Source organism: Rhopilema esculentum, chromosome 8 (genome assembly GCF_057945365.1).
Source record: "Rhopilema esculentum isolate cy_ngs chromosome 8, ASM5794536v1, whole genome shotgun sequence".
NCBI classification, from domain to species: Eukaryota; Metazoa; Cnidaria; class Scyphozoa; order Rhizostomeae; family Rhizostomatidae; genus Rhopilema; species Rhopilema esculentum.
The window spans coordinates 2,204,384-2,216,375 of NC_142822.1; the positions used below are offsets into that span (position 1 = coordinate 2,204,384).

Here is an 11,992-nt window from a genome sequence, read left to right on the forward strand (position 1 = left end):
TATGTGACGTCTTGCTCAAAAACATTAGCCTGCCGTAGCTGGATGTGATTCCTGCTTTTCGTTATATTTTATAGCAAATTTTTAGGAGTTTGGTTGTTGAATTTCTTGTTGAAGAGACAGCACCAAGTTCCATGCCAAGTTCGTCGACTGTTCTGCCTGTGCTTGCTCCTTGATATTAGGTCGGCAATAACTTGCAAGATTGAGGCATGTATCTCTATAACAGGCCCATCGGAATTGGGGGGGGGGGGGGGGGCTGGAGCCCCCCAATAATTGTCAGACTGTAGTATATTTCCTTTATAACAGTGTACTAAATGAGAAGGAATACAATGGGCAGTTAAAAAACGTCAGTTTTCAAGAATAAAATCAAGTTTTCGAAAAGCTTGCATCTCAAAGTTTTCTTGCTTGTCTCTATTTCTGTGGTAGACATCATTTTTATGATGTCGGATATCGAATCTTACGGGCGACTGTGCGGTATTTGGAATAGCAGTAATTTCAAGCAGTGCTTGAAACGAAGCTAATTGCTTTAGCATGGAGGCAATTTTCGAGCGAAGCATCTGTTTCAAGCATCTGGTGAACTCAACAACAAAAAGAGTTTGGAAACAATAGCTCGCGCATCCTATTACAGACATATGTTTTTACACCAATATACTGTAAGCATAGCTTTAAAGTAAAATAACAAACGCTGCGATAAAGAACAGAGATCTATTCTGTTGTTGATGGTTTTATTGATGAAAATGTCGTCCTTCTGCTAGTGTGCACTGTCAACACAGCTCCTCGTAACATTGGTTTATATCAAAGCAAATCACGCAGCAAAAACGGAAGCCTGGCGAACGAGCTTGCATACGAGCGGGGAAATGGTAGTCGGTAAAAAAGACTCGAAGCTTGATCGATCAATGGCCGCGCAGTTTATTCTGGGTAGGTTTAATTTAGTTATAGAATTCTTTTGAATGAATCAAAAGATCTTTTAAAGTTTAACGTGTTTGAAAGATTCTTCATCACCTGCCCTTCATTATCACCACAATTATTCACTGTTGCGGGAAACAGCCCACATCTGAGGTATACTATCATTTGAGAATTGTTGCATTCAAGCTGAGACCAGAAATAATATTGTGCAAGGGAATTTACTCAAGCAACTAAAAAACATAAAATGTTTCCATATACTCAATCATATAAAGTAATTAATCACCACAGAGGGCTTGTGAAAATTATTAATATTAATAAATACATATTGGTTTTATGCTAATAAATTTGGCTTAAAATAAACTGTTTGGTTACTGTTACTGTTTGGAAAGGCATGACATTTTGATTCTGTCAGTGAAACACAGAAATATATGAAGAGCAATGCATAAAGCACAAATCATAGGAAGCCAATACAATTTCATTGTTAAAAAGTAGAAGCTTTATCAAAAACACTGCTTCAACGAAATTTGAGGATTTCTAGGTAATTTTAGGCAAAATGTTAAGAAATTGTGAACTATTATTCATAGCAAATTTTCCCTACTTTTGGATACTAAGCTTTCTAAAAGTTTTAGTTTCAGCAAAAATGATTCACCTACTGAAATATGAAATAGTATTTTAATAAAATACATTACAAAAAAAGCAAAAATTTAAAAGATGATAAACAGTATAAGCACACGACATTTTTCAAATCAAAGAAAAAGTTAAAAATCTTTAAAATTCAGTCATAGTTTGAGCCCAACATTAGCAGGCAATCTAAAAAGGTGCATAATGACAATATTCGTAGCCATCGTTTTACCCGTTAGTAGGAGCAGCATGGACTATAGTTTATCAGAAAACAAATTCATAAATTATGCACTTAGCTACACCCCGATAAACTGTGGTAATTCATTTATTTGCTAAATTGTTTTATTGATTTAATCGCATCTATAATTTAAGCTTGAAAATACACCAGCTGAGTGTGATATTTAGAAAAAATAAAGACATACAAGATATCAACTACAGCTATACGTATTTACACACGAAACATGACAAAAAGGATAGGAAAGAGAAGTTGTATCGAGCAGATGAATTAAAACCAAATTGGGCTTTTTTTAACTATATGGGGAGAGGGAGGAGCATGTTGTATGGAATTTTTGCATGTGAGAAAGTGTTTTGCCATTCTTTGATAAAACCGATTCTAAACTCTGGCAAAACTCCCGTTTAAAAAGCCTACTTAGTAACTTAAAGCCGCAATGTGGGAACAAATACGAGAGAAACCGTTCGGATTAGCGTTTCTTGTTGAATTTAAACCGTACCTTTTCAAATATTGATAAGAGTCTACTTGTCGGTGTTTCTGTTCTAAGCACCGAGAAGTATAGAGACTTCGGTGCAGTTGCAAAGATATATTTTTGAACTTGCCTTCGCAGATTACATTTGACTGACACGAAACTAACGCGGTATTAAACTTTACAGCATCGGGCTATAACAATTTATACAGATCATTTTTAATGTATTTAGGCACATGCGCACAATTTGAATTGTATAACAAACGTTCTCCATGATATGGAGGCAAGTATCAACACTGCTACCGCAAATTTTCGCAAAGTGCTATGGGCAGGTATCTTCACGATGAAGCTGAGGCATATAGGAGCCTGGGAACTGTTTGCCGTCTAATCGTTGCCATGCAAACCAGCAACGCAATTCAATTTTCAGATGATTTACTTTATAAAGTAGCAACACCTGGTGATGACCATTTGGCTAAAATCAGTAGGGGGGAAGTGGAGTATAAAGAAGGCCAGTGAAATCCCGTCCAGATATTCAAAGATCTGTCCTTTCCGTTTTTCCATAGTTTTTCTAAACCAGGTGTCTTTACTTTTGATTTAGAATATGAAATAGGTTGAGATCGTTTTGGAAAAAGTAGACGGTGGAGGCAAGCCTACGAGCTGCTTTTGTGCTGAGGCACAGGTATTTTTAAGGCCCGGGTTACACGATGCCAGATTGATCATCGCTGCGGATTCGTATTTGCAAACTCTTCTACGCTTCGTTTTGCTTCCAATTTCAGGGACTGCACCACTGATCTTAAACTAGAGGGGCCAGCAATGAAAACAAAGTTTCCTCTTGATCCCCCTCTAGCTTCAACTGTGGCAAACATTTTGCTGACTCTGTTTTGCTTGTGGACCTTGGTTCAATGTACTTTTTGATTGTACAATTGTACGTTTTAATTTAAAGGTTTCCCTAAATAAATAATTTGAGCTGATTTTATTCCTTTATTTAGCGAAAACATGGTAAGGCCATGACCCCCTGCCCCTTCCCCCCTATTAGTGGCCCCTGGAACACTTTGGGATCAAACTATTGGCGCCAAAATAGAGAACATGGAAGAAAAAGACAACAAAAATTCAAAATGTAAAGCTGCAGCGAACATGTAAAGTCAGAAAAGGTACTTAGCATGTTTATCAAAGCATTGAAGTTTGCCGTTTTGTCACGAGTTACTTAGTGGAAAGTGTGGACTTTTTTACCAAGATGAGAGACAAAAGAGGCAGCTTGCGCTGGAGCGAGGCACCGGACAGAAAATCACTTCAGACTAAGCATTTACACGGGAGAGAATGCAAAGCAAAGCTTTGGATTGGTTTTTATTTGAGTACTTCAGGTTGGCTTTGGCAAAGCAAAGTGCTTCGAATTGCCTCAGCGTCACGTACCTGAAGCCCCTTTCTTGATTAAAAACTAACCCTGAATGAACCATACCGGCTACCGGCGTCGTTTTATTCAGTTCTAAAATCAGTACACTTCTTCTCAGGATTCTTGGTGCGAAGCATTAGGGCGATTGAATCTCTACGTATCTTTGCACCTAAGATATATTGAACCAGTAAATAGTCAGTAATAGAACCAATCATTAATAAAATTATTGTTTACTGAACCAAAAAACTTTGTTTTCTTCCTGTATCATCAAGCTCAAATCCAGCCTTTATTTGTTCAAGAACTTTCGATATCTTGATTCTAACATTTGTTTTCTCGTGCGAACGTTAGATATTGGCTAAAACGCATAGCAAATAACTCGAAAGATCTCCTGCCAACCTTTTTACAACATTCAAAATAAAACATTCATTGCTATCGCTATCAGCTATGTGTTTCACTGTTCGACCAAGGCATGCACAAAATTTAGATGAAATCAATGAATTGCAAAAGCACATGATTGATAAATCACAAAATTTTATTCGGCTATTAAATTAATGAAATATGAAGTCTATGGTAAAGTCACCAAAGTACTGTCGGGATTCTGGTTTTTTAAAATTTTCTTGCATTTTATTAAGTCTACAAGTCTCAAGATAGTTAATGCTTCTCATGATAAAGTGTTTTTAGTTCAGAACTAAAGTAACAAAACTTTTTTCTGAGATTAGCCGTTAGCTTCAAGTTGCAAAACATTTGTGAAAGGTATCGTACGACATGCTTATCACCTCAATCACATTTCGAAAAGAAACTGCTAGCAGTTGGTTCAATGAAATGACATCGGCCTAAGGCTGTTACTGCCATGAAATGATTGAAAAAGACAGATTAATGTCCTAGTGCTGCTAATTTTAAAACGCTGTGTTCTTTCATAGGATTTCTTGTCTTGGCATCGTTGCTAGAGAGGAATGACGCGAAGAAAGGGACAGTCGAGGCCAAAGAGATGTATACAGGAGTTCCTGGGAAAAATCTAACATTAACATGGACTTGGACGGGACATAAAATGTATGATTATGCCTCTATTTACATCCCTGATAAATCCAGTTCGAAGACGGCAGGAGCTGTGATATTGAATAAACTGTGGCACATTAAGTATTTTCCAAGCAATAATTCAATTGCCAAATACAAGCTGAATATTGTGAATTCAACTTTCAATAATTTGACGGAGCTTGATACAGGAACTGGTTCGATTATTTCCTTGAATATAAGAGCAGTTCCAAGGAATCTATCGAGATTCGAATTCATTTTTCGACTGCAGGATAATGATGCCTGGGCACCTGTTATAGAAAAGAAAATTATCGTCAGAGTGGCAGGTTCGTATAAATCTATCTAGAGTTTATTATGGTTCTGGGTTTTTACACTGATAGCTAAGCAAATTTTAGCATTTGTTGTTTCTCTGTGAAATCAAGGCATCAAAAGCTTTTAGATATTAGTGTTAGAATCCATACGTAGCAACGCGATCCGCCATTATGAGTTTTGACAACTGCAGGTTTTCTGGCCAAATAGTTAGTTCAATTTAAAAATAGTTATTCTAGGCTTCAATCAGAAAATCTGACTGTTTTCTCTGTGAATGCCCATTAGCAGAATCAGATCTTTTGTCACTGCACCGAATTCAATCTGCGGTTTGTCTTTGATTTTGAACTATTTTCTTAATAAAGATGTCATCCTTTGTTCACTTCATTTAGTGATAAACCTCTATATTTTGACATTTGAATAATCTGATGGCAACAGTCATTTGCTGTCCCCCCTTTAAACATTCCTCGATTCCCCGCTATTGTATTCGCATCTTAGTATTACACTCCCACCTTTAGAATTAGCCTTTGAAGATTTCAAAATGTGCAGATTACCTTACCAGATTACACTGTCACGTCCCGGTTTGTCTGAAATTACAAACTGATATCTGACCATCATTGACTTTTATCTTTAGAAAAAGTAAACTAATTTTTTATCAACAGCTAATACTGAAACGTCAAGTTGGGCAGGTGTAGGACGTTTCATCTTGGTAGCGAATCTAAACTTCCTCCCTCCCTCTCTCCCTCCCTCCCTCTCTCCCTCCCTCCCTCCCTCCCTCCCTCTCTCCCCCTCCCTCTCTCCCTCCCTTCCCCGCTCTCTCCCTCCCTATATCCGTCTCTCCTTCCCTCCCTACCTCTCTCCCTCCCTCCCTCCCTCCTTCCCTCTCTCCCTAACTCCCTCTCTCCCTAACTCCCTCTCTCCCTAACTCCCTCTCTCCCTAATTCCCTCTCTCCCTAACTCCCTGTCTCTCTAACTCCCTCCCTCCCTCCCTCCCTCCCTCCCTAAAAAGCTGTTAATCTCTATGCATGTAAAGCTATTCGGTACTTATTCAGGAAATCAATATCGGAAAGTGGTCTAAGCCTGCCAATGTCCATGTGATCAGATGATTACACACATGTCCACGAGGTTTAACGGTGGATACCTAAAGTTGCAAAAGGTTGTGATATGCTCGTATTACACACTTTTCAATAACCCTAAATATTATGGGAACATTTATTATTACTATATAAAGACTAACAACAAGACCAGAATTTCATCGACTTTACATCTATTTGCTTTTTGAGTAAACAATAGAGGCGTATCCTCATTACGAAAGAGTAGCAAAATCGTCACGGTTCCAAATGGAACGGCTCTCGTGGAAGAGCAGCATTGGAGCCCCTCAATAACAAAACCTGCTTGCTATTTTGGTTTATAGAGGCTTTTTCAATACCTTCAAGCTCGTTATCTTCTGTTTATCCCTTACTTCAAGTTATTTGAAATACTTAAAATAAATAATTGAAGTTTTTGAGATGTATTTTGACTTTATATAATTATCTATTCTGAATCGTCTTAATTCCTGATTATCATATCGATAGCTGTTTGTTCTTTGCCTAATCATGTTAAACGAACCGCGTAGAGCGGCTACATATGTGCAAACATACGCTACGTCTACACAGCTGTATTTTGCTAAAAAATTGTCAATAAACACAGATATTATAACAACTCATTTTGCTAAAACAGCAATAGTTATTAAGCGAGCATCGGTCAGCCAACTACGAATGTGTATGTTGATGATTATATACGAGGGAATTTCTTGGTAAAAAGCAGTATCCATGGCCGGATTTAGGTTGGGGCTATTGTTGTTGCAGCATAAGTCCAACCATTCCTGGAAAAGACCCTGGTGGAAATACGCGAAAGTTTTCCTAAAGTTTGTTAGGCTCGATAATGGGCTTTTTCGTGCTGCAGTATCAAGCCCAGTTTGGGCTTTATTCGGCACTGGCAGTGTCAAAAATGCATGTTCTTAAAATTGGGAGGTTATGTTTTGTAGGAGGGAGAAGGTTGTACTGAGGAAAGATCAAAGATTATGTTACTTCTCAGGAAAGATTAGATTATGCTGAGGGGGCTTTAGCCCCCCCCTCCCTCAATAATTTCAAAAATGTACATAAAAGCATACCAAAAATAGCTTTGCTCTTGGTTTTTAGCATGTTTGCCAACCCCCCTCCCCCCCATCAAGCATTTTAGTCCCTTCAAATTGTAATATACTCCGCTGTCCTTGCTTCTCAGTACTTTTTTATAAAGGAAGTCAGTAGAAATTAGATTTGGTTTTATAGAAGGATATGGTTTGTGAAGATCATGGAAACACAACAGATTTTTCTATGTTGAAAGAGGCTCCAGTTATAGGGTGCAGAGGTTGTCAGAGGTTGACATTTGTGAGAAGGGGGTGGTTTCTCATTTACAATATTTTGCAATAGGAGGGGTTCAGAAAATAGCTAAAAAAGCTATAAACATCAGTCCATTTAAGGATAGACAGATGTTTCATGTGTTCTTCGTATAAAAACTATAAAAATAACTTGTACTGGTTAGCCAAACATATTCAAGAATTTTGACAACAGATACATAAACATGATTAGAAGGATTGTGTACTGATGTGTGGCATAGTGAAAAACATTATTAGCGTGTTCTCTTTCTGTTCATTAAAACGGAGATAGGTTTTAATATTAATGAAGGGTTTCGTCAAAATATAATTAATCAACAAAATATTTTCATTTACCACGAGACGTGTGTGGCTAAACATGAATATGTAAATCCGTTAATGAACAGAATCACCTCTTTGTAAATCGTACATAAAACAGGGATTAAGATTACGTCGGAATCAGCCCATGAATAGAGAGGGGGGCACATAAACAGAATACTCAATGTACCACAGATATCAGGGAGTGGGGTGCCGTCACGTTTTTTAAAAAAGTATAGAGAATTGAGGAATGAACCAGCATCAATCAGCATTTGAAAGTTCCACTAAGAAACACAGTGCTTATTCAATTATCCGGCCTTCTCGGGACATGGCATTTCAAGATGCGTGTGGAGAATCCGAAATTCCGGATAATTGAAAAGATACGAACCGGATAATGAAAGTCCGGATAAAAGGTGGGTCAGATAATTGAATAAGTACGGTATACGGATTCGGCATAACAGAGGAATCACAGTAGTTTCCAAGAATCATCCCCTCCCGCTTCATAGGTTATTTTCCTTGAAATAAATAACGCGTCATTACAATATGAAATGATTGTCTAGTTTTGTTGGAAAGACAAGTCTAAATAAATTTCTATTGCTTATGACCATTATTCTATCCATTTGTCTTGGCTAATGAGAAAGTGGATCATATGGGCATGCACATTAAGGCGAAGCCATCTAATGGTGCTTCACATCATTCCATCAAAACTTTTACATATCATGGTTGCATATATAAACCAGAGTTTCGTTCTTACTCATCTCGTTACACCCTTTTTTCTTTTCTTTTCATATTTTGGCTTGAGACTAGCTAATTAACAGGAGTGTCACTAATGTTCCTACCACATAATTTATCAAGCGATGTGAAAATGACGTCATCGATTGTATCTGCCCATGTGCATACGCTGCAAAATTTTGAAAAGTTGTCCTTCAGACAAATGCTTATTCGCCTCCCCAACAAAGTTCATCATTTGAATTATATTTTCCTAGTTCTTCCAACTGTCAAGATAACAATGGAAACAGGAGGCACAACGGATGTGCCACAGGGGCGAGTTGTGACAGCGATATGTAAAGCAACAGGTTTTCCTCTGCCCAAAATAGAAATACGAAAAGATAACTCAAAGCTGCAAGTGGTCCAGGTATCTGGAAATGAGGTTAGCCTAAAATTGAAGTCAGTTACTTCGAATGATGCTGGGAGGTATACTTGTTATGCAACTAACGTTGCTGGCACTACCCGATCAGATGCAGTTTTGTCAGTAACATGTAAGTATTAAATGCTTTGTCGAAAAGAATTTGTTGAAGTATAGAATCATTCAAGATATTTCAGGAAAATGAATTGACAAGTTTGGAAGCTGACACTGGTGAAAAGCAGGGAAGATTTAATCAAATAATACATCATGTGAAGAATAAAGAAAATAATAATACATCATATTCTCCTTGCTTTAACTTTCATCCATAAGAATTCGGTTTAACTAACTTTTGCATTACACTACTCAGCGTTATAACTCCTTTTGTGTTCTTTATGTGTACAGGCACCGCGGAGCAGGGGGGGCTGGGTGGGCTTTAGCCCCACCCCCACTTTTTGCAAAAAATGCCCAATATTAAGTATCAAACTGCCAGAAAAGCCTCTTTTTATAGTCCCCGATTTTTTTAGACCCCCCCCCCCACTTTTCTCAACGCTCCGCGGTGCCTGCTGTGATGACTCTTGTTAAATCCAGTTTATCTTTGAGTAATTTGCTTACAATTATAAAAACTGTTTTAGATATACAGATGAACATCAAATCATCAACAGTGATTCAGTCTGCATTAGGCAAAGCAGAAGATCTTAACTGCCCTATTGACGGTTACCCACCACTGACGTATAAATGGTATTATCCACAATGCAATAAAAATAGCCCAGTTGGATGGTCCAAAGAAATCACGATACAGCTGGACAAGGAGACAAAGTTCGGAAACTATTGTTGCATTGGTCAGAACAATATTGGTCTCAAGACAGCAACATTTATGATAAAGGGTGAAGGTACGTTCTACGTTTACTTCTGTATTGTCCTAAGCGAGCCCACTAGTTATATTTTTCTTCTATACTGATTTTATTGGCTTGCCAGTTAGGTCTTGAACTATGTAGGGCAGGTGATAAAGGTTACATTTGTGCATGAAGTAAATTGACAGAGCAAACTTTTTTATGGCAAATGAATCAAATAAGGCATTTTGCTATTTTGGGTGCCAGGTTTTAACACCAGAAAAAATGCATCTGTTTCTGGGCCTCTTCTCTATCCCTATTAGCATTTTTCTCCAGATTTTTACTAGTTTCCTTATCAAAACGTTTCCAAAGATTTTTAAGTTATTTCATACATTTTGCCTTTCATCAACTCCATTCATAAATGAAATCTGAATGACTGCTAAGCCCTGTCCACTCTTGCCTCTTTCATAGTGCTATCATCTGATAAAAAGCCTGATGATCTTGTAAAACTTTTTCTTAATCGTGAGCTGCCTCTGTCTGTCTCATAGGCACAGCTTTCTTCTTCAAGTATGATGCTAGAAACCAGTTCTGTAGTTTCTTTTTATTTCGAAACAGTCATCGAAGACTAGACTTTAATATTTTATTGCACTAAAGAAGGAATTGGTTTTAAAATAACATGTTTCCTGCTTTTTTTGAGAACTGCTACCTATCTCTTATAATGACAAAATCATGCATACATAGAACAAAGCTTCCTTAGTATCATATTTTTGTAAGCAACAAAGTCCCAGATTGTCAATGGTGTTAACACTGATATGCTTCACTATACGAATTTTTGTATCTATTTCTTGCCACTGTGAACCCTAGGTTAATTCAAAATGATCAGATTGTGGATTTGAGTTGCAATTTCTACTATCCGTATAACCCTGGAATAAATGTCTAATTCAAGCCTTGATTGAACAACAGTGTACTTGATATAGCGACATTTATCTGCCTTCACTCTTCAAAATACAGTACAATTTTCCGTATCTTCAGTTACGTCATTCAGTTTCTTGCAATAAACATAGATTTTGATTGCTTGATCACTAGGCTGATATAAGCCATAGACATCTTAGTTTTTCACTAAATTTCACTAAATAAAAACTCAACCAATATGTGTCTCTCTCTTCCTGACAGCAATCAAGCCGAAAAAGCGCTCTGGCATAAATAGCGGCACTACTACGAAGACTGGCATTATGTTGCCGATAGCTGCATTCGTGATTTTATTATGGACTGCCAGGTGATAGCAGTTGAAATCAAATTTCGACAAAATCTTTGAAAATTATCAGAATGATACACTGAGGCTCTCTCGTGAAATTTCAATTGATACTAAAGCTAAGAATGGGAAATTGCAGTAGCTGGATAACGAACGAAACTGCAGCACCATCATAACCCTTGTGATATGTTCAGCAGCCTTTCGGATCATGTCAGTTTTGATTTCGTCATTGGTTTTGAATAGAAACAGCGAATTATTATTGATTTTGTTTTAATGTCTTATTCATTTTAAATAATATATATTTTATGATACAATATATTAAACCAGCTGATCAAACCTGTAACCAGAATATCTTCTCAGCGAAAAGAACGCTTGTTTACAAATTTCAAGTAATTTTGACGTCATCTTATCTTTATCTGAAATTTTTTCTTGTTTTTTGAAAAGGCCGCATCCCCCCAGGTTATGGGCCTTCTATGATAGTTAATACCGATTGTCTGATTTTAATGCAAAATTATTGATTCGTGGTATTTAGAAATTTTAGGAAATCATTTGAATGATTTTGTATCTAGTTTGTTTAATTGAAATAAAGAAGTAACATAAAATGAAGTTAAATTTTTTGCCTTTAGCCCATATAGATTTTACTGGCTTATTAGAAGTGATATAAAATTTATGAAATTTGATTTGCAGTATTATTAACTTTTTATGCTACCATTTCTTTGCGTTGAATTGGTGTAAAATAAATGCAAGAGGGAGCTTTGTCATCTTTATCGTAAATTAAAAAACCATGCAAAACAAATGTGCCTTTCATGGCAGGAAGAGACGTGAAGGTCATCGGCGTTCTCAACTTCTAATTCAATTCAGATAACACAAAAACTGGATTACACAAGAAAAAACATAAATACGATGAAATATATATCAGTGGGTGAGAGGAATTTTAAAATTTTGGACCTGCACCGTGAATATTTTGTTAGAAACTATATTCCTAACATCGGAAAAAACTTAAAAAATGTTGGGAAGGGATCTTGCTTTGCTTTTTTTGAAACAAGCCTTGAAACCACGAAGGTTAAGTTACAAAGCATTTTTTACTGATGTGGAGACGAAGAAAGCCCCATTTTGATGCC

At 37.0% G+C, this 11,992-nt stretch overlaps 1 protein-coding gene across 1 annotated transcript; it reads left to right on the plus strand.

Moving 5' to 3' along the window:
* The first annotated feature begins 3 nt into the window (after positions 1-3).
* On the plus strand, positions 4-11,551 carry LOC135694399 (receptor-type tyrosine-protein phosphatase F). The gene is made up of 5 exons (XM_065213124.2): positions 4-915; positions 4,536-4,973; positions 8,650-8,922; positions 9,422-9,679; positions 10,793-11,551. Exons 1-5 carry the CDS (start codon positions 855-857, stop codon positions 10,897-10,899), a joined length of 1,137 nt encoding a protein of 378 aa, XP_065069196.2. The 5' UTR covers positions 4-854; the 3' UTR covers positions 10,900-11,551.
* The last annotated feature ends 441 nt before the right edge of the window (positions 11,552-11,992 follow it).